Source organism: Maniola jurtina, chromosome 3 (assembly GCF_905333055.1).
Source record: "Maniola jurtina chromosome 3, ilManJurt1.1, whole genome shotgun sequence".
Taxonomy (NCBI): domain Eukaryota; kingdom Metazoa; phylum Arthropoda; class Insecta; order Lepidoptera; family Nymphalidae; genus Maniola; species Maniola jurtina.
The window spans coordinates 3,548,788-3,575,445 of NC_060031.1; the positions used below are offsets into that span (position 1 = coordinate 3,548,788).

The window sequence follows — 26,658 nt, forward strand, 5'->3', positions numbered from 1 at the left end:
AAGTGTAAATTAAAAATTTATAATACCCCCAACAAGTGAAGGTTACAGTAACTAGAAAAGAGCTGATAACTTTCAAACGACTGAACCGATTACTATAGCTAAGAACACTCTCGATCAAGCCAAAGGTGGCTTGGTGGCAAACAAAAAAAACTAAATTAAAATCGCTTCATTTGTTTAGGAGCTACGATGCCACAGACAGATACACAGATACACACGTCAAACTTATAACTCCCCTCTTTTTGGGTCGGGGGTTTATAATATCTCCTCCTATTCCCGCCTTTGATTACATTTCTGTATATACATATACAAAAGGAAAAGCTGACTGATCTATCAACGCACAGCTGGAACTACTGGACTGTTTGGGGCGAGCTTTGGCATGCTATTACGACGTAGACATCCGCAAAGAAGGGATTTTTGAAAATTGGATCCCGAAAGGCGTAAAAACTGGGGTTAGAAATTTGTGTAATCCACGCGGATGAAGCCACGAACATAAGCTAGTTTATTTATAACACCCTTGTAAAATTGTGTACAAGGGTTTTTAACCCCCGACCCAAAAAGAGGGGTGTTATAAGTTTGACGTGTGTATCTGTGTATCTGTCTGTGGCACCGTAGCGCCTAAACTAATGAACCAATTTTAATTTAGTTTTTTTTGTTTGAAAGGTGGCTTGATCGAGAGTGTTCTTAGCTATAATCCAAGAAAATCAGTTCAGCCGTTTGAAAGTTATCAGCTCTTTTCTAGTTACTGTAACCTTCACTTGTCGGGGGTGTTATAAATTTTTAATTTACACTTGTATAAATAAACTATTTTATGCCTTAGGAAAATAATGGCAAGTGTATTTTCTAGAGGCATTCGAAAACAGTTGAGATATCGCAGGCCATCATATTTTATACATTTTATGATGTTAAATATTTGCTGCAAATTAAATTGTTTGAACGCTTGGATAAGTTTGAACGTAAGAATATGACGTCAATCATTGTTGTGAACATTATAGTCTCTGTGTAGGTGTTACCCACGTTTACGCCTGCCTGATGTATGAGTAAATAAGTCTTAGGGTGTGCAAAGTCCACAAAGTCTCAAAGCCCGAATAAATGTTAAAGGTTTTGGACAGAGTTCTCAATCATCATCATATTATCAGGTACTTTTTACATTGATTCTAAAGTGGAAGGCCAATTTCTTTAAGAGCAGACGAAAGTCCGACTTTTAATTATGTCCAGAAGGTCTTTACAAAGTTAACCATGTTCGACGTGTTCACACTAACGACTTAGCCCGTAATTGGGGTCGTATCGATTAAAGCGGATGAGCGGAGAGATATTTAGGGATCCCTAACCATATTATAATATGCAAATGTATTGTTGGTTTGCCCTTTTATCACGTCGTAGTGGAGCAAGGAATGGACATGTTTTTTTTTTGCATTTGAGTTAAGAACCTGGAGAGTGACATAATATAATAATAATATAATATAAGCCTTTTATTACTGAAAATAAAATTTACATTTTAAAATACAATATTATGTAAGTTATACATGCTTTTTAGGTAAGTTTACATAATTTGAATTTTTAATTTTATAATTACAGTAGCAACAAATATATGTTTAGGTAATATTTCTTTCCATTTTTGTTTTCTTAGTGAACACAATTTATTACTATAGCAATAACTTCTTAATTTAAATTTTGATTTTTAATCACAATTTATTCTAAATAAAAACTGTTTTTTTTTTTTTTTTTAGTGACATAGGCTACTTTATATATCGGAGAATTAAAAATTTGATTCCATGCGGACGAAGTCGCGCGCATCAGCTAGAAGAAAAGATAATTTTATCATCTCAATTCTGTTTTTTGTCCAGTGGTATGTAGGTACTAGGTACAGCATCCCCATGCGTGTAGAAATCATAATAGAGAAAGATATTTCCTTTTATAGGATCAGTTAAAAACTGACATTTCAATATGCGATATGATATTATTTTAACTGTATGCTATTTCGATTCTCTTATCTTTATTTAGTTGAAGGTGATCTGAGTTTTCTCAGCTGTTATTGCTATCGGTATTTACTTAGATATTATTTTTTCATCAGCGGTAACGTTTGGTTTCGAAATGTTTGATTGAAAACCTTGCGCTAGTCTATTTCTTTTGTCATTTTTACCTGCTCACGTACTGTAAAGGGATCAAGATCATGACGTGTCCAATAGTTATAGTAGGGCAAGAACAAGAACAATCATTTCAATTTCAATACACTTAGGCTATTCGATGTCGTTACATTAAAATTCGTGACTTTACATTTGCAGCCAAGTAGTAGGTTTAGTGCACGACAGGTCGACATGGCGTGATTGGTATCTCGACTTGTTGTGAACTATACCTACTTGCGTATCTTTTAATTTAGGGCTGAGTATTTAGACTTGAGCCTTGAGTGTAAATTGACGTTGGATTTGCGGTAAATCTACCTTGAATTGTGAAATTAAGTTTGGTCTTTCACATAAAATAATAGATTGCCGATTCTTTGGAGTCTTCTTTAATCTATTTACTATTTTTAGTCTTCTAAAGAAACTATTTAAAACTAATTGATTGCCTTCCCACTAGATTTGTTCCAGGATGCATAGTAAGGGATGTGTGTGAACTGTGAATCACTTATAGGATCGGTATATACCTATTCATCGAGACATTTAACTCTGATAGATTTTATTCAATGAGCTATATGAAAACTAAGCGATCCTACTAGTTTCGCACTCCTCCCTCGCTAGACACAATAGTTCGCACAACCTGAGTGGAAAGGTCAGCAATTGGGTTCGGTTGTTGAACTCAGTCACAAGGTCGGATGACCCCTGCGATAATCTATATATTATGTTGCAAAATTACGTTGTGGTGTTATATTATAGCAGCCAAGCCAATAAACGCCCCTGACAATTGTCGGGGTAATTGCAAAAGGTGCAGGGCCGCTGTAATGGCGCACGCGAGACAAGGTGACTACGGTGAGTCCCCGTAGCCTCGCTAAAGTAAAAATCAATTATATGAGCTATTAACCATATACAATACACCTACGTAGAGTCATCAACAAGAGATATTATCTATTATACATTAATACTGATCGCACATTACACCCGAGTGAACGCATCGAATTTCCAGCACTGGAAATGCTTAACGCCCTCAGGAAAAGAGTCCATCCGCGCGCGTGCCATAAATGCAGGTTTCTAAATTGATTGCTCTTAACGATAGGACCGCCTTGCAGGGTACCCTTATTATCTTTTCCTTGTGTATGATGTTCCCTTGTATGTGTGTAATAAAAAGATAAGCTATCTAAATGCGGCGTGTGCTACGACATTTCTTTGGCGCGTCTTATAAGTAGAACTTGCCCTGGTCTGTGGAACTCGCCGTCATTGCATTTGCAGTTTCAGTACTGAATAATGCACAGCTTTGGATGCGTGCAGATCGGGCAGGGAGCTACAGCTTGTTAGAAATGTGCGATCAACATCATACCTATTAATATTGCTCTCTCATTAGTCGTATAATTCGTTAATCATCATTAGGTTCTACTATGAGGCCGCATACCTAGTTCTTTAACCTCGCTACGTCTGAACTCTGAAGTGTAATTTTATTAATAGCTAGAAATGCTATTCTATATTGTTTTAAGATTCTAGACGACATTTATTTGATTTGCTAGGTTTCATCTATCTCAAAACTGAAGCGTTTTTAATTAAAAAGGCTTTACCCTTTTTGTTTTCGTAACATCTCCACTGTTTACCCATATTCGCAAAAAAGAAATTTGATTTGATTTGAAAACGTTTTAGTTATTGTTAAGAGCGTAGTAAAAACCGCATCAAAAAACCTAAATTTTTTGGGATTGTGACGTTTTTTTGGGAGTTTTCTTAGCAACTTTGCGTCACGCTCGAATGACAAATTACCTACCTGTTCACAACATTGGCAAATCTTTCTTTTTGTTTGTATCGTTTTTCATTTTAAATGTATACAGCACCATTATCGCGATGATTGATGGGTGAAAAGCTGAAAAGTGTCGACCTTGAGTTTCCCCTAACGTTCTTGACCACGCAGACTTACAATGTTATAAAATTATTCACTTAACTTTGCTATTATAGATTTGGTTTTTAAAATTTAGGCGTACCAGTTCTTCAGACCTGAAACTAGCTGTTTTAGATCTCAGAGCATCTTAATATACCTAGTTGAGCCTAAATAAAATAGGAGGTATTTTCTATCATAAAAGCACCTTTCAGAAAGATGGACATTTTTGAACAAAAAAAGTATGCTGTTGGAGTAATTTGTAACGTCAACTCACAGGATAGAGAATCAGCTTATATCTATTACGTCTATTAACCTGGTTATTGGTATCCCCTTTGATATTTTGCCATTTGTTGCACTAATTTTTATATTTTCAATATTCCACGATATTCCCCACAGGCGTTATTTTAACTTGTTACGTATGCTAAGTGACGTATTTAAAGCAAGATGCTTTGAGATAGATTTCTTGCCGTGGAGCCTGGTCACTGTGTACCCCCTTTGATATTTTTCCGTTTGTAACTTGTTTATTTCGAATATTCCACGATGTCCCCCACTGGCAATATTTCAACTTGGCACGTAGATGAGAAGGGGCGGAAGGAAATGACGTGTTTAAAGTAAGATTTTTTTTGAAGATTTTCTTACTGTCTGTAGAGCCAACAATTCAAATTAGATGTTTACTGAGGTGGGTTTATGGTACTCGAACATTTTTTAGAACAAGCCAGCTCTGTAATTAATCAAGATTCAAAATTCATACTATGAACAAGGTAGTTTCTTTTTCTAAAAAAATCCTCTTTTATACATATCTAGGATATTACACTTAACATCTATAAGTTACTATCTAAGTATTATTATCAGAACTTTATAATGTTTACGTAAAAGTTTATCACTTACATAGTCTTTATCAGGTGTAGTGTGTGAATTGTATAGTATTATCGTACGTTGTATTTTATACTTGTGTATATGTCTCAAGCTTATCTTTAAAACAATCCAGTATAGTAGTCATTGTTATTTTTTTTATTCCGGTCTGCTGACCACGGAGGTCACAGTTTTTAAAAATATTGGATTCTCACCAAAACATTTTTATGTGACGAAGACCAAACAAAAGCATATCTCAATAAATATGAACTCGGTGAGGTTGAAACGATAGTGTGAAAAAAATTCTGACGACTGCGTGTAAGTTAATAAAAAACCGATCAAGTGCGAGTTGGGCCTCGCTCTTAGGGTTCCGTACACAAGTAAATAAATAATTAAACAATAAATAAATATATTCAACAAAAAACTAAAAATAAAATAATCACACTGATATAATAAAGGCGAAAATTTGTGTGTATGTGGCTGTCTTTCTTTTTTCACGCAAAAACTACTGGACGGATTTGACTGTAATTCAGGACGGAGGTAAATTATACCCTGGATTAACACATAGGCTACTGTTTATCCCGGAAAATCAAAGAGTTCCCACGGGATTTTTAAAAACCTATATCTATGCGAACAAAGTCACAGGCATCAGCTAGTAATATATAAACACAAACAGATAGAGTACCGCAGTCCCCAATAAGCAGACCAAAGTTTATGCACTCTGGTTTCCCGAGATCCAGGCACCCACTTCTAAAAACTACCTTAATATCTGTTTCGGCTGTACGGGACGCTGCCTCATACATAGTTATATTTTGGTTACAGCCTACAAACTAGTCATTAAAAAAATAATATTTTTTGTCAATTTACCGTTTCTACTATCTATCGTGAGCAATCCAATGCAATATTCATAACCCCATAAAACTTTTACAGCGGGTACGACCTTGGATCGAAAGTAATGCCTTTGACCGATCGGCATTCAATTAGAATAAGCAATTGGGTTTTATATTACAGTTGATCGTATCATAACGGTGATGGTTGGTAAACAACATGATTTATGTCTGACTTCTAAATCTACAATCCTGCTTGTTTTTTTTTATTGCAATAGGCTTGCCTTTAACCTCAATTTTGCTTTCTTAAACGCAATGATGAGGTCTATACCGCTATATAAAATATATCCGCGGTCTGTCTGTCCGTCTATCCGTCTATCGTGTCTGTCAAGAAAACCTATAGGGTACTGCCCATTGACCTAGAATCATGAAATATGGCAAGTAAGTAGTATGGCAACAGTAAGAATAGCACAAATAAAGGAAAAAATCCGAAAACTGTGGATTTGTGGTTACATCACAAAAAAAAATTAGAATGTGCTCATAAAAAATATTAGTAATTTCAATTTTCAAAATAAGATAACTATACCAAATGGGATATCATATGAAAGGGTTTTACCTGTACATTCTAACCCAGCTTTTTATTCATTTTTATGCATACGAATTTGATTTATTGTGCAAAATGTCGAAAAATATACTTGAGTACGGAATCCTCAGTGCGCGAGTCTGACTCGCACTTGGCCGGCTTTGAGCCTAACATCGTTCACTCTGACCTAACGATATTATTGTAATCACATTTTAATATCCTTCAGAAGTCACGTTTGAAGTTATATTACGTCACAATGACTTAATAATTGCGTCAAAACACGCTTCGACACTACAATAAAGACATTATTATCAAGTTCACGGGTGTTGACTCTCATCTCGCCATTATCAACCTCTTGCTACCTATATGTTATATTCATTTAAATAATTGATTGAAAATAAAACAATAAAACCTACTCTAGCCTTATCAAATATTTTTTTAAAATAATATACGTATGTGTAAGTGCATTCTCAAGCAATATATTTATTATAGTAAAACATATCAAAAGAAATATGTATATCACTTATTTGGAACATGTGTAAGTCTCATTATGGGATTTTCCATGACTTTTATCCTAATTACAACAACGACGTCACAAAATATACCTCTAATCCACGTAATACATATGTAGGAAATACCTACTTAAAGAATAAACTTATTCTTGAGCTGGATAATTAGATGTTGTGTTAGCAATCACGCTCTAATGAAATTATTTATTTTGCAATTATTTCCTGTGCTCTTTCTGTGCCTGTGTTCTTCGCGTAGGTTTTGGGAGGACATTCCAATAATTCGATAAAATTATTTAAATAATGCCTGCTTTTCCTGAGTGACGCTTATAATACCTAGATACAAAAGATAAACTGACCGACTGACATAATATTATACAACGTACCTACAGCTTAAATCACCACTGGGTCTAGAAACTTAGATTTTGCACGAAGGTTTTCTTTATACCTAACCTAGATTCCCGCTAGGAAGGGTTTTCTATAAAATCCCTCTCAGCGCAGCCCCGGGGTGGGTCAGCTATTTATTAACGAGTCCTCAATAAATCATCACTAACGGACTGACGTTGGTACATGATTAAATATTGCGATTATAAAGGCATACTTTCGCTCTAGGATAGCATACCTATCTATATTCGACATATTATAGACAAAAAAATAATCGATTGTGTCGATTATAGACGAAAAAAGGAATTATGCCTTTCTCAATTCCTTCAAATCTCAAATGCGATGTTCATAATAATATGTCTCGACACTCGACGATATTATCTTGTACGTCAGGCAGTAAACCTCACCACAAGACAATAATAATAGACAGAGCCATAAAACGAGCTTAGTGGCGGTTTTATTGCGCAGTTGCCTTGTGAGGCGGTGCAGTGATGGAGAGCAAATGTTTGTATAGGTCTTGTAACTTGTTTCAGCCGTCTGACCGCCCACTGCCCAGGGAGTAATGGAAAATTGATGTTAGTATGTAACTATTTACCAAGCTGTTTCATAGCCTTGAAAACAGGGTCCAGTCAGACGTATTTGTATTTCACCCACCCTTTGACTTGGTTAGGGTTTTATAAAAATCCTTATCATTATTCTTAACTAGCGTATGCCCGCGACTTCGTCCTCGTGGACTGCACAAATTTCAAACCTCTGGGGTAAAAACCCCTTTAGGGATTGAATTTTCAAAAATCCTTTCTTAGCATATGTCTACGTCATAATAGCTATCTGCATGCCAAATTCCAGTCCGATCCGTCCAGTTGTTTGAGCTGTGCGTTGATAGATTAGTCAGTCAGCTTTTCCTTTTGTATATTTCGATAATATGGCTATATAATAAGAAAACCCACATGCAAATTCGCAAGTTTTGGATCCAGCTATCTAAATATACGAATTATAAAATGTTGATATGTCAATCGCCCAGGTTATATACAAATTTTTTTCATTACCTATCTGATTTTTGATTTTTTGATCTCTGAAAACTATAATTTTCCGAGATAAAAAGTACCCTATGTGCACGAACGCCTTTGGTTCAGCGTTTGAGCCGTGAAAAGGTAACAGACAGACAGACTTTTGCAATCTTAATATTATTAGTAAGTATGTACCTATGTATGTATAAAACCATCATCTACCTACAGAGTCACATTAGGTAATAATGTAGCTTTATAAGAACCTGGCATCGCTCGATGATAATAATGATAAAATAAGGTCTGCCTTTATTATTTTGTAAATCGATAAAAAATGTGACCTACTTACATCGATTACGCAGTAATATATACATAATATGTCTATGCCTATTTATTAATTAATTATGACTGTCGTAATTTTTGAGATTATAAACTTTAATTTAGAGGTGTCTGTCTAGCACTACGTCAAATAACTCAAAATTAAAAAAAACCCCCAAAACAAAAACCTGTATAAGAAAACTAGAAAAGAGCTGATAACTTCGATTACAGCTAAGAACACTCTCGATCAAGCCACCTTTCAAACAAAAAAAAGTTAATTAAAATCGGTTCATTCGTTTAGGAGCTACGATGCCACAGACAGATACACACGTCAAACTTATAACACTACTTATAATTATTTGGGTCGGGGGTTAAAAAGACAATATACGACAACAACCACTGCCAAGTCGTCTTAAAACTTTAAATGTGTCCACCTATAGGTACTTAGGCACGTAATTCATTAATTACTTTCGCAGTTGACCGCCCCTCGCTGATTGCCAATTTGTATCTTTTTGCTTAATTTATTTTTTTGAACGTCACAAACTTTTCGTTTTCCGTGACACCAAAAAAAAAGGAAAATTAGACTGTTCGGAAGTTCATTGGCAGACACTGAAAATGACGTACCTACGAGACAATCATGGCCAAGACTCACGCGTCTGCGCCGGCGAAATATAAGTGTCGAAAATCAGAATGAGTGACACATCAAGGCATTAACCCTGTCCAAAACTTCACACTTTTGTGAAATACTAGATAATGCCCGCGATTTCGCCTCCGTGGCCTTAGGTTCTTTAAAAATCCCTAAGAGTTCTCCTCTTTGATTTTCTTGGATAGAAATTAGCCTACGTCCGTCTCCAAGATGGAATTTATCTCTTTGTTTGTACCAAATAACGATGACCGCGACTTCATCCACGTGGATTGGGATTTTTTATTCCTGTGGGAACCGTTTGATTTTATGATACAAAAGCTAGCCTATGTCCGTCCGTGCGATGCAAGCTATGTCTGCACCCAATTTTGTCAAAATCGGCTAAACACCTGACCGTGAAAATGTAGGTAGCAGACAGACAAACTCAATTTCCCTAATATTAGTATGGGTCGGTACTTGATACCTATATGCCTGCCAATTCTAAGTACCGTTTTGTTTTTGCCGTTAGCCACTTGATTTGAAACCAAGAAATCTGGTCATGAGTATTGAACAGTTGATTGTTTTGTTATGAACGAATTTATCTAGTCTTATCAATGCTGCCCCGCTGGAGGCTAAGACATCTCTCAAGTGCCAAGTGATTCTACCACGTTTCCATTTATGCCACCTTATTTAACATCAGCATTTGATTATTCACTTTTGAACATAGGCTTCCCCTAAAGAGCACCACACGGTGCATGTGTATACAATTATAATATGGGTATATATAAGCACGAGTTATGTACTTGAAAACTTCATGCCTCATAGTAACTTTACATAGGTACCTAGTAAGTTATTATAATTTTACCGCCATACTAAGCAGTAGGTACTGGTTATAGCGTCGCCTCACGCCTGTGTGCATCCATATTTACTTACAGTAACAGGATATGCATAGTGTTTCAACAATATCTAGAACTAATAAACAATGCTTATTTAAATAGTGATAATTCATAAATTATGCTAATACTAGCTGATGCCCGCGACTTCGTTCGCGTGGATGTAGGTTTTTTAAAATTCCCGTGGGAACTCTTTGATTTTCCGGGGTAAAAAGTAGCCTATGTGCTAATCCAGGGTATAATCTATCTCCATTCTAAATTTCAGCCCAATCCGTCCAGTAGTTTTTGCGTGAAGGAGTAACTAACACACACACACACACACGCACACGCACACGCGCACGCGCACGCGCACGCGCACGCGCACGCGCCCGCGCCCGCGCCCGCGCCCGCGCCCGCGCCCGCGCCCGCGCCCGCGCGCGCGCGCACGCACGCACGCGCGCGCACGCACGCACGCACGCACGCACGCACGCGCGCGCGCACGCACACGCACACGCACACGCACACGCACACGCACACACACACACACACACACACACACACACACACACACACACATACAAACTTTCTCCTTTATAATATTAGTGTGATACCAGCGTAAGTTTACACTCAATGGTTTACACCTTCTACTTACATAATTTGAAATAAGTCAAGTGCTAATTCGGTAGTGGGTACACAATCTCTTAACTAAAGTGTATCCTTTATTGCAGTGAACATTGTGAAAAGGATAGCTCTATTTCTACACTTGTCAATTTAGTTTAGAAACTGTACACCACTACTATACATATACCTAATTCGGATATAGGACCAGTGGGTAAAGAAAGGCTCTGACCGACAATGTCCATAACATGGCATGACAGTCTCCTAAAATGTCTAGTATGCTAAAACGCCTAATGTCCTGTTTCGTCCAGTGCCACAATGTCCTAAAGAAAGGCGCATGAACCCAAATATAAAATAATTATTGCTCCAATCACTAAAATATTCCAGATACATAGTAAGAAATAGATGTCTATAGTAATAAGTATAGTAAATACCATTGGAGAAGGGTGCTCTATCAAGATGAAAATCTTCAATAACAACTTGAACGAGATTTGCATTAATAAAGATAAAGATGGTTTTGTTTGCTGGAATATAAATTCAAAGTTAGAAGAATGATGTGTTCAAGTGTGCTATTTAGGGCTGTGGAGACAACAATAAAACTCTTAGGTCGTTTCGTTGATATGTTGTCTTTATAGCCTTAACTACTGGTGTCCGTTAATTTTGGCTCGGTTCCAAATCCTGTAAAAGTTAAGAATAATCTAGAAAATAAGCTAGTAATCGTATAAGCTCAGTGGCATCCTTTATACGTAGGTACATTTTAATTAGTAGTAAAATGTTATAGCTCGTTTATTGCTATAATACTATTATATCTTACAATCTCTATCATCCTGGCATCTAAAATCTTGTGTATTTTAGTGTTGTACCTATGTAGGCGCTTTGCTGCATCTTTATCATTATTATATTTTATAATACTTTCTTAATTATTATTAATTTTTCAAAAGATTTAGGTAAAAATACATATACAAAGCTATTTGAGTTTCCACCACAATCGATTTAATTGGCTTATTTTTATTGAATCAAAAAAATTCACTAATATCAAGTGGACCTTTTCTTATTATTGTCATTAATTTCAAGTTGTCTCGACTTGCAAAATGAGACTAAATGGACAGTGACGCCTCTTCAGTTGCAACGGTCGGTTTCGACTGAGGCTTTTTTGACAAAAACTTTTGCAGTGCCAGATTGAGGCAGCATCTCTTTATGGATACAAATCGGTTTTGGTCGTTATTGATAAAATGGTACAGAAACATTCATTCAGTGTTATCTTGCCAGTAATCTTTTAACACTATAACTAAGAATGGACAATGTTCTGAGGTAAATTATTTCCTTGTTGCAGCTACAAAGTTCCAAGAGAATCTACTCAAGACCATGATTCAGATTGAGAACACGTTCTTCGAGCTGGGGCGGACTTGTCAAAGGAATTGCCTGATTATATGCGACCGAGGGGCCATGGACGCTAGTGCATGTGAGTTTGATACAAGATTAATTTATTCGCGATATATGCGGTTCGCCTAACTAATGAACATTTCGAGCTATCCAGGAGGAGATGCAAAATGATACACATGCAGACCCAGTCTTATACTGAGATCCATAGAGCATACTAGACTAATAGAGATACTGATTTGATTTATTGCGTCACAGTAATAGCGAGACGAAATTCCTCAGTGCTTGAAGACAAAAGTCTTCGAACTGTTCGTGCTGCCTGGGATGGGCTATGCGCCTCATATTTGCCTCAATGAGCCTCAATAGCTCAACCGGCAAAGGAGTAGACTGAAAACCGAAAGGTCGACGGTTCAAACCCCGCCCGTTGCACTATTGTCGTACCTACTCCTAGCACAAGCCTGACGCTTAGTTGGAGAGGAAAGGGGAATATTAGTCATTTAACATGGCTAATATTCTTTTATAAAAAAATTAAAAAAAATAAGAAAGCTTACAGTCTTTCAGCGAGCGATGGAGAGAGTTATGCTTGGAGTAACTCTATGTGATCAAATCAGAAATGAGGAGGACCAGAGTATTTTAATGTTTAAACTATAGTGAGTAAAGTAATGTAAAGAAAAAATACAGTCTTACGCAAAACCACTAAAGTAGGTATTGTCAGAGTTATAAAATTATAAGTAGAGGTAAGCTTAGTCATTGCAGTCGTATTTGGTCCGCTAAATGTACCATATTGTCGGCGCTGCATTAGTATGAAAACAATTTCATATTACAACTGGACAGTGATGTTGCAACATTGAATACCTACATGAAGGTACATTACACATGCATCGAGGAAAATTACGATTCATATTTCATATTACAAGTAGGTATATAACTGCTTGTACATATCAATACAGACATTTGAAGATAATTTAACAAGCAACTGGTAAGCTTTTTCTGGCTTTTAGAAATATGTATTTGTACATTACATTACATACCAGATTGCTATAGGATATTATATTATATATGGAATATTATAGGTAACAGATGCTATGTGAAGGTTGCCAATATCATTTATGTTAATGTAGGTACCTAATTTATAAAGGGCTTGCAATTTGCAAATACACAAAGCCTAGATCTGGGATCCCACTGCAATCCGGTGTTTGACAACTAATCAAATCAGTATCTTTTATCAAACTTCAAAACACGAGCTAATTATTCGAACTTCTATGAAATACTGGTATGAGACGTCACAATGATTTCAAGTGGTTTTTTGTAAATTAATCGCATTTAATCGATAATTTAAAATGGTTATTACACTTAAAACTAAAAAAGGACGTGGATTTTACGTACTTACTTTGGAAGATTTTCTATTTAATAATCACTGAGAAATTATGTTTGAGTTGTTCAAATACCGTACATGTTGTGATCGTCGAGGGTCGTGTGTCGTGATCTACACAAAGAGAGGTACATATTGATATAGCTAGTAACTAGTAGGTATGTAATTGTATATTCGCAAATCGTAACATTCTGTTTCATAACAATGTTTATGATAAACAAAGACCATATCGAAATGTATTACGATTTTATCGATATTTTCCTATCCACGATTATAATAATCGATGAGAGATCGGCGCATTTTGCAAACGGGTAATTTTTCACTAAAATGCTTCCAAAGACACGCTACAATGGATTATTTAAACCCATTGTTTATGGGACATTCTCGAAAGACGTTGCATGTATTCAAAGAAAGGAAATAACTGTTTATGTAGCGAAATTTACATAAAAGCCGTTGTTTGGAAACACGACGAGCATAAATTTTAAATTACTAAGTAATCAGATGCATTACTTTGTGAATTCAATGAATTTAAATTCTGCAATTTTTCAGTATAAACATGTTTTCAAGTTCAAGCTTGTAATTTAATCCGCCATTCGATCAAGCTTTCTCATTTCCAATTTCGTCAAGAATTTCCCAATTTATTTTTATGGAAAAGCAAAATAGTATTAAAAATATCATGCAATGCAAGTACCTAGCAATTAGATATCCTAAAAATGTAGTCTGTAATTGTATATGAATTAAATGCTGCAGTCTGTAGCCTGCCTACTTACCTAAGGGTCTGCGCCCACTAGTGGCACGGCACGGCAGGGGATCTTTCGGCATTATTAATGTAAGCGCATACTGATGGCAACTATGCCGTGATAATTGCAATCCTTTATAAGGAAGGATTCCTTAAGCGTACTGCGGTGTTCTTAGGCAAACCGCGGCGTACATAGACACGCCGAAGCGTACTGTCACTGAAATCTGCTTGTAGATGTGTGTGAGCCGGCAGCCTTCTGGATGCCAAAGCATTCCAAAAGATACCGCAGCATTGCGAATGCCGACATATCATGCCGGAGCTTAGTTTTTGTATCTACGATGATCGTCATATCAATGATAATGACATTTTAATTTTATTGTCATACTACAATTATTTCTATTTCGTCACATGAAAATCCCGTGCCGCGGCCGTGCCGTACGCCAATCGGCGCAAGCCCTTACCTAGTTGCTAATAGGTAGGTTCTTAACTCAATATTGTTGTGGATTATAATCAGCACAAAGTAATAATTCAAATGAACTTTAAGCAAAACGCATAACGGATAATAAACATAAAATTACGTCATTGATAATGATTACTGTTGCTGTTATAAGTAGGTATTATGACTAGATCTAGTCAGTCTGATAAATATTTCTCACATTGTTTATTTCCTTTACCGAAATGAGAATATTTTAAATGATTTCTCAATTTAGTACGAATGTTAATATCACACTGTTTACATACTTAAACTTTTTACTATTATAATATAAATGATTAGCTAAATGGGACAAACGATATCGGGTTCAAATAACCTCATATATTATACACTAGATGATACCCGCGACTTCGTTCGCGTGGATATAGATTTTTTCAATCTGTTTGATCTGTTCAAACTCTGATTTTCTGGTGTAAAGGTTAGCCATTATGTGTTCATTCAGGATATAACCTATCTCTATTCCAATTTTCAGCCAAAACCGTCCAAGTCCATTACTTGCCGTCCGCAAGTAGTTTTTGCGTGAAAGAGAAACATACACTCACAAACACATACACACACAAACTTTCGCTCTTATAATATTAGTATGTGATAAATAAACAATGATAGACAGTCGCGGTTTATTATGCTTGTTTTATTTTAGGTTATGAGCAAGAATACAAAATATGTCACACATTCTGAATCCTGAAAGTAGGTTTTTCAGTTTTTTATTCACATAATTTAGTATTTTATTAGGATATGGTGACTACTTCTTTCGTTTTCGACGACGTTTCTTCTACTAGTTTGTTCACTTGGAAGTTTAGAAGTGAAGTGAAGAAGCGACTGTTTCATTTAGGGATGGAGAGAACTTTTTTGGTTGAGTTTGTAAAATATACTTAATGGATTTATTGTATCGTTTCAGTTATATCGAAGGAGAAATGGGAGGCGATGATGAGCGCAAACAACTGGAACAGTGTGGAGTTGCGGGACAACAGGTACAACCACATCGTGCACATGGTCTCCGCTGCCAACGGGGCCGAGGACTTCTATTCTACCGAGGTATTATATTATGCGCCTTACTATTTATTGGCTTTGACTTCCATTCTATCAGCCTGTATGCGTCCACTGCTGGACATAGGCCTTTCCAAGAGCGCGCAACCAAGCACGGTTATTCGCTTTCCTCATCCACCCGCTCCCCTCCACCTTCTTCAGCTGCTTGCCTTTGACTTGCCCAGTCAAAATTAATTTTAACTGAAAAAAAAAACTGGCCAAGTGCGATCGAACTCGCACACTAAGGTACAGAATACCTTGGTACAAATATACCTAAACACTTTTATGAAGAACACTGCAAGTTAATAACGGACTGCGCCATCTACATGTGATTTAGTAAATTAAATTTTTCGCTTCTTGTGTGATATAACCACAAATTCACGGTTTTAAGATTTTTTTCCTTTACTTGTGCTATAAGACCTACCTACTTCTTGATTCTAGGTCAACGGAAAGTACCCTATAGATTTCTTGACAGACACGCAGACAGACAGACAACGCAGTGAACCTATAAGGGTTCCTTTTGCCCTTTTGAGGTATGAAACCCTAAAAACGAGCCAAAAATAGTTTTGACGAACGAATTCAGTCGTCGTAAATGAATCTTATAGTCGTAATAGTCGTAATCTTATTTACCTACATTAAATAAACACTTTGATGTAGGTAAATAAGATCCGTGCGGATTCTACCGTGTCTGAACTAGGCTAAGTTGAAAAGTCAACAGTTCCCCCTGATAGGATGGTAGCAAAAATGGATGGATATGGATTAGTATTATCGCGCGTCGCTGGTCGATTCTCACCCCGACGCGCGCCTGGCTCGATGCCAGTGCAATACTATCAGTGGAGCTCGTGACTATCGGCGATTGATTGATATGGTGCAAGGCATTCTAATCACTAGGATTTGTGAAACGCTGTCATAATAAATATTCGAAAGTATTACGTGGTATTATTATCGGTAAAACGCGAAAACTTTTCAAAAAGTAAATTCCGACCGGAATCATGCCCACGAAACCGCCGTTTGGTGATCTCACAAGATGTATACTGAATAATAAGTGTGACGTCAGGTAGCATCGGGCGCGCTGGAGAAATGTTTGATAAAAGCTTACCTCTACTGGCGTTATCAGCATATTTTAAGCACTCGCTTTAACGAAGGACGAAAATATCGTGAGGAAACCTGCATACTTAAGTTCTCAATAATGGTTCTCAAAGGTGTGTCATCATCATCATCATGATCAACCCATTTCCGCCCCACTACTGAGTACGGGTCTCCTCTCTGAATGAGAAGGGTTGTGAAGTCAGCCAATCCGCACTTAGCTAGCGTGGTGAACAGACAAACCCTTCTCATTCTGAGAGAAGATCTGTGCTCAGTAGTGAGCCAGCGATAGGTTGATGGTAATGAATATGTTTATCTGTGACACCATCCGGAATGGTTGTATTTATACCTGGCCTTAACGTATATTATTCTATAGCAAGGTATGTTGTTTTCGTCCACAGGACCACGCGTGCCGATCGGAAGGCGTCGAACTCGCGAGAGAGCTGGACTACAACGCCGCGGCCGCTTGGATCGGCCACCCGTACTTCGACGTCATAGACAACTCCACAGACTTCGACAAAAAGATGAACCGCCTCCTCGCCTGCGTGTGCCACAGAATCGGCATAGACACTGGCGACCGGCTCAACGTCAACTCGAAGAAGCGCAAGTTCCTCGTCAAACCCCCGATGGTCTCCGACACGGAGTTCCCCCCGTTCCAAGACTTCGACGTTGTACACAACTACTTGCAGAGCGACTTCCGCAAAGCGCAAGTCCGGTTGAGGAAGCGGGGTCAGAAGGGCCACTGGTCGTACATCCACACGGTGAGGAAGTTCCACCCCACAGGGCAGTCGGTGGAAGTGCGTACGCAGTTGACGCACCGCGACTACCTCAACATGCTGCCGCAGCGGGACGACGCGCACTTCACGATATTCAAGAAGCGGCGCTGCTTCATTTACAACAACCAGTACTATCAGTTGGACATTTACAGGCAACCCACGCATCCCAGGTGAGACATTGTTTTAAATATTCATTACTAGATGATGCCCGCGTCTTCGTCTTGTAGATTTAGATGATGCTAAAATTACATGTCTTAATTTATAAGCTTAAGTCTACCACTTATTAGTCATAAATTAGGCTAGATCGTAGTACAATTGAGTTATTACATTATTGGCACTCGTAATAAGAAAAAAAATCCTGTATTCATTCTTCGGTTTTCTAGGATAAAAACTAGTGTATTTCCATCTGTTCGGGATAAGCTATCTTTATAGTCGTGAAAAGTGACACTTTCGCTTTATGATATTGGTATGAATAATAACTGGATCGTGGTATTTTGAACAATTAGTTGAGACTGTCCGCTTTCTGGATTACTTTATCAAGATTTCAATTTGACAGAGCCATTGTGCAATATTGCAAAAGTCTCGAATATTCACTCCGAAAACCAATCCCGAATTTACTTACCTACTAATTACCTGTACATTTTACTGTAATTATACATAACATAAAATATTCGAGAAAACTTCTTAAACTAGCAATAATTAAAATGAAATTCCAGAAAACTATATGAGTATTACCAATCGTCAAAATCTAATTTCAGGTGTCGTGGTCTAATCCTACTAGAGACGTACAGCGCTCACGACCAAGACGCGCTACTTGCCACTCTGCCAAAGTTCCTCATCATAGAGAAGGAGGTGACGGGAGACCCTGCCTACTCCATGTACAATCTGTCCTTAAAAGAAGACTGGAAGACGTCCAACAAGTATTATGCCGGCTCTGAGGATTGTAAGTCTCATATTTTCATTTTTTATTCCTATAATCTGATTTTTAATTCTGTAGATTTCTGACGTTTCTTGATGCTACTAGAGGTAAAAAAGTTCCCACAAATAAAGGTAACAAATTCATAATATATAAAATATAAAATAGACTATGGATTCTGAGGATTATATTTATAAATAAAAGCGTAAGTTTAATATTAAATAATTATTAATTAATAGAATAAATACTATTTCAACTTCAACTGACACACTTTATTAAATAGCAATGTCGAAACTATTAATCGATCTAAATAAATCTATACTAATAAATAAAATTGGAGTGTCTGTCTGTAATTTCGAAATAACTACCTCATATTAAGCTCATATGGTTATTTGAAAGATCCCAACACTGAATCACACGTTTTTAAAATTTTTGTCTGTCTGTCTGTCTGTCTGTTTGAAAAGGCTAATCTTTGGAACGGCTGAACCGATTTTGACGGGATTTTCACAGACAAGTAGAGGATTGACCAGGGTGTAACATAGGCTACTTTTTTAACCGACTTTCAAAAAGGGAGTTGTGTTTTTCTACCTATGTACACCGAAATCTCCGAGATTTCTAAACCGATTTGCGTCATTTCTTTTTTAATAGATAGAGGAACTTTGCGACATTGTTTCATAAAAAATTTGGAGTCCAACTCCTCAATCCTGATGCTGCAGGGGATCTGACCAATCCACGCGGGCGAAGCCGCGGGCATCAGCTAGTTAAAAAATAAATTAAGGAGGGAGAAAAAAATCAACAGGCCAGACCAAGGTAGAGTTCAGATTTTCAAACCTTTTAAGGATTTCCTCTTTTAAAGAAATCCCTAATACAGTACAGCTTGGCTTTTCTGTTGTCAAGGATTAGGGTAGGGTAATTTAGGGTAAAACCACTGGTAACCCTGTTTAATCAACCCAATGTCTAAAATGACATCTGTCTGAATTCTACCGTATTAAAAATCAGATTATATATGCTTCTCAAAGATTTAAGTTGATTGCTTACCGTCAAGAGCTGGGGACTTTATGCATTTAATTTAACCGTGCCTTTACATATTCGCCAGTCTCGGCACTCGTCGTTGCTACCTTATATATAAGGTTCTTGTGGGTCCCAAAGTATGCGATCAGCTTAAAGGAATATCCACACACAATCGTGTAGCCACAGCGATGTGGCAGGACCAGGCAGCGATATACTCTTTAGTCCTTACACTAACTAGCCTTTGTATCAATATAAGTGCAGCGCGAAAATATGTTCAATCCTTAAACTGCATGGTTGATTGTGGATACAACTTTAAGGAAAAAGATATTAAGCTGCATAATAAATACAAAAGGACTCCACATTTGCTGTGTCAACTGTCATGTCAAAGTTCGGTTTAGTTGGGTTTAGTACAGTAAGGCCTCATTTACACTAGCTGTTTTACGTGTGAACTGATACTTGGGACTACATTTGTTCTAATTTCCGCTCGTTCCCACTAGTTCAACTGATTAGTTCAACCGTTGAACTAGTGGGAATTTTTATTCCCACCTGTGGGAATAAAAATTCCCACTAGTTCAACTTTGACGCTTTTTTAACGGACGTGTAAATGAGGCCTAAATCATACTTTTGACACGAGACATTTTACACAGAGCAATATGGCGAGTCCTTACGTCATACTACCAAAGCCCGTACGTGTAAATACTACCAAAAGTACAGTACAACCAAATTAATAATGCGCATAGAAATCTTCGTCACTGTTCGGCAACGGTCGTATGATACACATGATATTGACTCCTATTTGTTTATAACAAGGTGCAAAATGCAAGTGCATTGTTTAGGGCTCTTACGATTCAATGATTCGGAATACGACATTAGCGAAGATCTGCATGCGCATTATTAATTTGGTTGTAAACTTTACAAGCACGTTTATCTGTGAGAGCTTCGTCTTTTTCCTTAATGTGTGATGTTATTGATGTTGCCACAGCACATAGTAAAGCTTCCTCAATGTATTAATTGGACGTTGTTACCTGACAAAACTCCAACCCACTCAGTCAGTTTTTGAAATAAAACTGGCCGTATGGGTCGAGTCCTTTTCGCATAGCAACGTCCAATCGGTATTGGTAAATATGTGGGTAAACCACCTATTGCTCATACTTTTTGTAACTGAAACATCTTCCAATAGCTATATTATTTATTCTGAGCTTTGTTCTCCATATGTGTAAATATAAAATTTATTTGCACTGATTTTATGGTTCAATAATTAAAAACAGTATTTTGTGTAACGTTTTGCATGTGTAAATTAAAAAAGTGTATTGTTTAAAAAAATTGGCAGTTAATATAAATGGGGACTGCCGCTAGAGATGAAAACTTAAAACTATGAAGTAACAGTGGTTTTTAAGATTTTCCGTTAGGTATTTGTAGTATCAAAAAATAAGATTTCCTAATTTATAAATTAGAACCACTTATATTAGTTTAGTTTTTACATCTAACGGCACTCCGATCACTATTAACATTAGCATGTCGGTGACGCGATCTTGAAATTTATACGAAACCAAAAATCGAAGTTTTCGCTTCAAAAATCGTCGAAGTCAAGTCGAAATTATTTTCCCTTACGCATGTATATATATAATAAAAAATCTGGCGTAATTGTATGTGAAACTAGAAAAAACTCCCTTATTAGATTTACTTTTCGTAGCTGATTATGCTAAGTTCACAATATTATTATTTTTACGTAGTGTGTGTTAGTCGTACCGTTGTTGTGTTTAGTGTCACACTGGTGCCCCGCACTCCACTGTGTGTATGTCATAGTAGTCCATATCCAGTAATATCCATTTGATGGAAATCCTTTTGGATTAAAGACGTAATAACTTTGCAGATACGAAAGCCGTCATTCTGGGACATTCGTAATCTAATATACTAACGACTGACAATTCCAGCGGTAATAACTAACATTAACTGGGAGATTTTAACTAGAATGTGGACCATTCTCATCATTCAAAGTTATATTTCTAAGTGACAAACAATTACGCCAGAGTCGATTAGTGTAACGTTAATATTGGAATAAAGCCTTATTTTGGTTTGTCAGGGCAACTGAAACGCTTTATGAATGGCCACAGTGCAGACAAAGCCAACGGCCATGCTAGTAAAATGAACGGACACGTTGAGAAACTGAACGGGCATGACGCTTACAGAACGAATGGACAGGCCGCAGGCAAGCATAACGGACACGCCTGCAGCAAGGTCAATGGCCACGCCGGAGAGGTCACTGGCCACGCAGGAGACAAGGTCAATGGCCACGCAGGAGACAAAGTCAATGGCCACGCAGGAGACAAGGACAATGGCCACGCAGGAGACAAGGTCAATGGCCACGCAGGAGACAAGGTCAATGGCCACGCAGGAGACAAGGTCAATTGTCACACAGGAGACAAAGTCAATGGTTACAGCAAAATTGATAGACTTCACCAATCGAATGGACACGAATCACTTAATGGCGATGTACATGTCACCGAAATAAGTAATTGCAAGAACACGAATGGTGTACCACCGAAGATTCCCAAAAAAGATGCTGTAAAAGTATAATTTTTCAAACATCGCGACATTTATATTTAAGGAAATTATTATGAAATTCCATTTTGTAACATTTCAATATACACCAAATCTTAAATTATATTATATCTGTAGTCTAAGATGTACTTAATGAAATCAAAACAATATGATATCGCAAGTTCACTTTTGATCTTTATGTAAATTCCTACATAATATTATTATGTATTATTTATATGCCAAATAAAGCAACTATTTTTATAGTATTTCTTAACTAAGTACTAAATATTTTTCATATTGATAAAGCGTCAATAAAACGTTGCCCAAGTAATGAAATGTTTCATTATGTAAAGGGAAAATTAATAAATAATTTAATATTGTTTGTGCCTTTTTACATGATCATACAGTATTGTCTTTAAATACATTTTCATGACTTGTAGTACTTAATCAATGCTGTGAAATACATTAGGTATTGTTGCAGTGATACTAGTTTTAATTAATGTAAATTAAATACTACATTTCGATGTTTTTAATGGGTTTGTGTTATTGGATTTCTGAGACCAACTCAAAGTCCATTAATGCAAACCCCTTTATGCAATAAATATTTCAATATTTTTATTCTCACATGAAATTTTATATTTCTCAGTGTTGTGTTCTATGATCTATCTGTTATATCGGTTAAGTCCGCAATGCGAAAATTCGCTGCACAATATTTCTAGCAGAAATCTGTGACATGGAAATTGTTCACAAGCTTTATTTTATTTTATTTAATAGGAAGCCAACGGTATACAAGAACGGTAAGAAAAGTAATTATGACGACTTATATAAACTTAGGACTATCAATGTATACTCACTTACAGGCTAACTCAACATGCTTAATCTAAAAACTTCTAAATAGTAAAACTTAACCTAAGACTTAAGCTTTTTCGCAAGTGCACAATTTCCATGTCACATTTTATACAATTTCCATGTGTCGGAAAATTGCGCTGTGAATTTTTGTACTACAGGTGGTACTCTTACTATGATCCTAATCTTTTTGCGAATTTAAACTTTAAATGTACAAAATATTCAAGCTTTGTGTAAATTGATCTTTAAGAAACGATTTTGTAAATGGAAAATTAAATCTTATTACATAATATAGCATCAAGTAGTGGCCTTTGAAAAAATATTGTATCCGTTAGCAAAGCACACATCCGATAGCAAAATAATATTACAGTAGTAATGCCCAACTATTTATTATTTTTGAGTTTTAAACTGTTAGTACCTTATGTATGACTGAAAATCTTGAAATGTAATTTATGAAAGTATTTGTCATCTCTAGTTTTATGTATGTTTGGAACAGAGGGTACCTATGATGGAGTTTAGCTTCAAAATATACCTTTAGAAGAGTAGCAGCATTGTTGAATGGCTGTGCTATAGTTAATGTTATAAGAGCTATCTCAGCACTTATATTCGGTAAAATCTGAGATCTCTGCTTAGAAAAATTATGGCAACATCATGCCATCTGTATAGGGTTGCACTTCAAACGAAATTTAGCTCTAAATGTATTTTGGTTTACTTAGTAATAATAAGAAACATTTAGAAAAAAAACCTGCATAAAATGTTAAACATTTTCGAACAAAAATCTCAAAATTGCATGTTTTACCACCTAGCACTAGTTCCTTGAATAAAGACAAAAGGGCGCCTGAATATCTCGTTTTATTTAACATCTCTAACTGCTTATTCCTCTTTACCAAGGATGTGACTCCGGGTATGTTTAGATAGACCAGCGTGGAAAGCAGAGCAAATTGTAATCATATTTGAAATTGTGTTTAGCATGTTGAAATAAAGTTGTTTTTCACGTTTAAACTATCGTGAGTGATATCCGTTATATATATAACTAATACAGGCTGTACTTGTGGTTAGTCGAAGTAAGCCCAACTAGAGTAGAACATATCCGGTTCTTGAACTCAGCTGAAAAAGGTGAAACACTAAGTTCACCATATTTGCTGTCAACCAGTGTGAACTATCATGTCAAAAGTATGGCTTAAGTCCATCAAGACTTTCCTGCTCCCTACATCCATGACTTAATCCGACTTTTGACATGATAGTTGACACAGAGCAAATGTGCAGTCTTATTTCTCAAAAACTATACATTATAATGGACTTTATCAAAATTAGTTCACCAGAAAATCTAGAAAAATCAAAATGGTAGTTAGGTATAAAATAAAAAGGATGGATTTTTGTTTCTATTTTTATTTTCTAACATCATTGAGCTTTTGGTCCTTATACATTTTTATCACCTTCTTCCCTGGCACAAGACCCTGGGATAGACCAGGCCGCTTTTTCTTCTGACCAGCTTTTCCTTCCCAGAAATCATCATGTGTTGGTGAAGACACTTCGAGCTCGACTTGGGGCGGTGGCGCAGAGGTCATTGTTCCTGAGCCCTCACATACAACTGATTTTAATTTCTGAAATATGTAAATATTATTATTAAACTAAAAACTTGAGGTTTGTCTCTAATTGCTTATTTAATGCTCTCTGTAAAGGAAACTTGTAAAATATCAGGGAAACTGCATTTATACTGTGTAGGATTTGCATTATTTAGAACTGATAAATTATTTTCAAGTGTTGCAGAATTGAAAATTAGAATTAAAACAGGAGTATTTATTCATAACCATATAGTCAATAGACAAGAGTAAGAATTAAAAATGTTTATTTTGCTAGAATATGGTATGAATATATTATATAACACAAACAAACTGAACTGGTACAAACTGAATAACAAAATCATTTTCTACTTAATATTGGGGTTAGGTGGCAGGACGAGGAAGGGGGAAAATAGGATCCAGGTTTTAGTGTGGAATAAATTGAAAGTGCTACAAATGGGAGCTTGGTAAGTATTTTTTTAAGTAAGTATTTGTTTTTACCTGTTTTTCAACATCTAATTCTTCTGTGGTCTTCTGTATATCTGAATCATGTGCATATTTACAATTGTGCCCGAACCGACACCTCCCCTTGCGATAGTTCCAGCAGATCTTCTTGCCATTAATCATTTGGGTATTGTCTTTACCTGGAACCTTAACATTCATGGCCTATGTACTTGACGATTGTATGTTATATTGGATACATTAATGGGCCAATTGGAAATGAAATAAAAATATAATAGTTTTAAATGCATAATTTTGTCCAGATTGTGATACTTTGTGCCTGTATAAATTGATGTAATGAGCATAAATAAATTTAAAAGAAAAGGTGATAAAATACAAAAGGTGCTGGGTTTGTGGTCTCATCGTTTTGATAATGAAAACTAGTTGAAACTGTTAGTGCTCTTTTCGCTGCCCATGAAGTTTGATGAAAAGTTTCCACAGTATTTTTGAAAACCTAAATTCACACAGTCAAACTCATAGACAGTCTGGTACAGATTATGTCAAGTTTTCATTTAGGAGACTGATAAGCTCGTGTTTTATTGTGAAGCTCATGTTTTATTGTGAAAAAAAAGTTCCCACAGGAGTTTTAAGGAAATGAAATCCATATTGCGATAAAAAACTAGTAAGCTATAAAAGAAAAAGTAAGTATCCCTGTTCTCATGAATCAAGATTTTGAATTTTTTTCACCTAATTAAAAAGGTATGTAGGATATGGAACGAGAATGGTTAATATAGAAATTCTTTAATAGAAAGTCAACATATACCATTTTAACATGTTTCTCAAGTATAGCGGCTTTGGCTTGCTCTGCCTCAGCAAATGGGTTGGAAAACACTGAAGTATGGAGACTGTTTTCACCAATTGATGGTTTTGGAAGCTTTGGCTTATCATTGTCCTTCTGGTCTTCAATCTTTGGCCTACAATGTTAAAATAGTGTATAGTAGTAGTAGATATGACATAATGAAAATACTTAAATAATCATGAAGTATTTGTGAGACACAGCCATAGTGAAGCTGTACTGTCTCGCATGGACGAGACATCAGACAGAGTACGAGCTCTCCAGTCAATGAGGTGAGTTTCACAAGTTCGTTTCACTTTATAGGTTCCATCCCAAACGAAGGTAGGTAGGTAGTTTTGAAGATTTGCTTCAATAGCTTTGTTGTGGACTGTGGTACAAAAATTAATTACTTTTCTTCATCACCGCTTTCGTCCTCAGTTTCGCTTGATGATGTTCCATAACCTAATAGCGCGTTCATATTCTTTTACGAATTTAAAATGAGTTAATTAGTATGAGTTCACTCAATGTAATTTTAAAGGTAAGTAATCAATAATTTCCTGTAAGTTATAAAATGGACCCGTGATATCTCAACAAATAATTAGCACCATCACCACAATATATTTAAAATTTAAATAAGATCAATTTATCTTTAATCTCTGAATTAAACAAATCATCACACAAAATAGTCCAAGCCTTCAACAGTTCAAACAATTTTTTGACACAGATCACTATATACAGTCTAAAGAATTTTTTGATTTTTTATCATCATTATTCATTAATAATTGTCAATTGTGACAATCAAAGACAATGTTTCTACTTACAATTTCGATTTTGCCCATGGATGTATAAATACTCATTTTGCCCTAGTTTTTCTGCAGGAATTCGAAATAAATACCTGACTTAAGTAAGGCGCATACCTTTACCAAATCATTAATATTGCAAAGAACATCATCATTTCATTTTTAACTTCATTTTACGATTCTAAATCGTAAATGGAAATAAAATCGCCCACAAACTCAATCTTTATTATATTAATAATT

At 36.2% G+C, this 26,658-nt stretch overlaps 2 protein-coding genes across 7 annotated transcripts in view; one reads left to right on the plus strand and one right to left on the minus strand.

Annotated features, from left to right (window-relative positions):
- LOC123880078 (TRPL translocation defect protein 14) overlaps window positions 1-23,623 on the plus strand; it is a 40,300-nt gene extending 16,677 nt beyond the window's left edge. For 2 of the 6 annotated variants that reach the window (XM_045927983.1, XM_045928005.1), the window contains 5 exons: window positions 11,928-12,056; window positions 15,477-15,613; window positions 17,092-17,636; window positions 18,225-18,409; window positions 21,477-23,623. In XM_045927983.1, coding sequence (XP_045783939.1) covers window positions 11,928-12,056; window positions 15,477-15,613; window positions 17,092-17,636; window positions 18,225-18,409; window positions 21,477-21,970 — 1,490 coding nt within the window. In that variant the 3' untranslated portion in view covers window positions 21,971-23,623. Of the gene's footprint in view, window positions 1-2,861; window positions 2,964-11,927; window positions 12,057-15,476; window positions 15,614-17,091; window positions 17,637-18,224; window positions 18,410-21,266; window positions 21,447-21,476 lie in introns of those variants that run through there. The other 4 variants (XM_045927999.1, XM_045927992.1, XM_045928021.1 and 1 more) reach the window with 4 other exon arrangements.
- Window positions 23,624-24,133: 510 nt separating this feature from the next.
- LOC123880152 lies at window positions 24,134-26,330 on the minus strand. Its single transcript, XM_045928110.1, has 4 exons — window positions 26,029-26,330; window positions 25,607-25,757; window positions 24,844-24,993; window positions 24,134-24,384 (listed from the first exon to the last, which is right to left on the minus strand). The coding sequence occupies exons 1-4, from the start codon at window positions 26,094-26,096 to the stop codon at window positions 24,169-24,171; spliced, it is 585 nt and encodes a 194-aa protein (XP_045784066.1). The 5' UTR covers window positions 26,097-26,330; the 3' UTR covers window positions 24,134-24,168.
- Between the last annotated feature and the right edge of the window lie 328 nt (window positions 26,331-26,658).

Bases quoted from the DNA above. Each gene is read 5' to 3' on its own strand.
- LOC123880152 (XM_045928110.1), bottom strand. From the start codon at position 26,096: ATGAACGCGCTATTAGGTTATGGAACATCATCAAGCGAAACTGAGGAC. The intron at 25,758-26,028 runs GTAATTAATTTT...TTAACATTGTAG, and splicing joins GAAAGCGGTGATGAAGAAAA to GCCAAAGATTGAAGACCAGA. The intron at 24,994-25,606 runs GTATATGTTGAC...ATGAATGTTAAG, and splicing joins TTGAGAAACATGTTAAAATG to GTTCCAGGTAAAGACAATAC.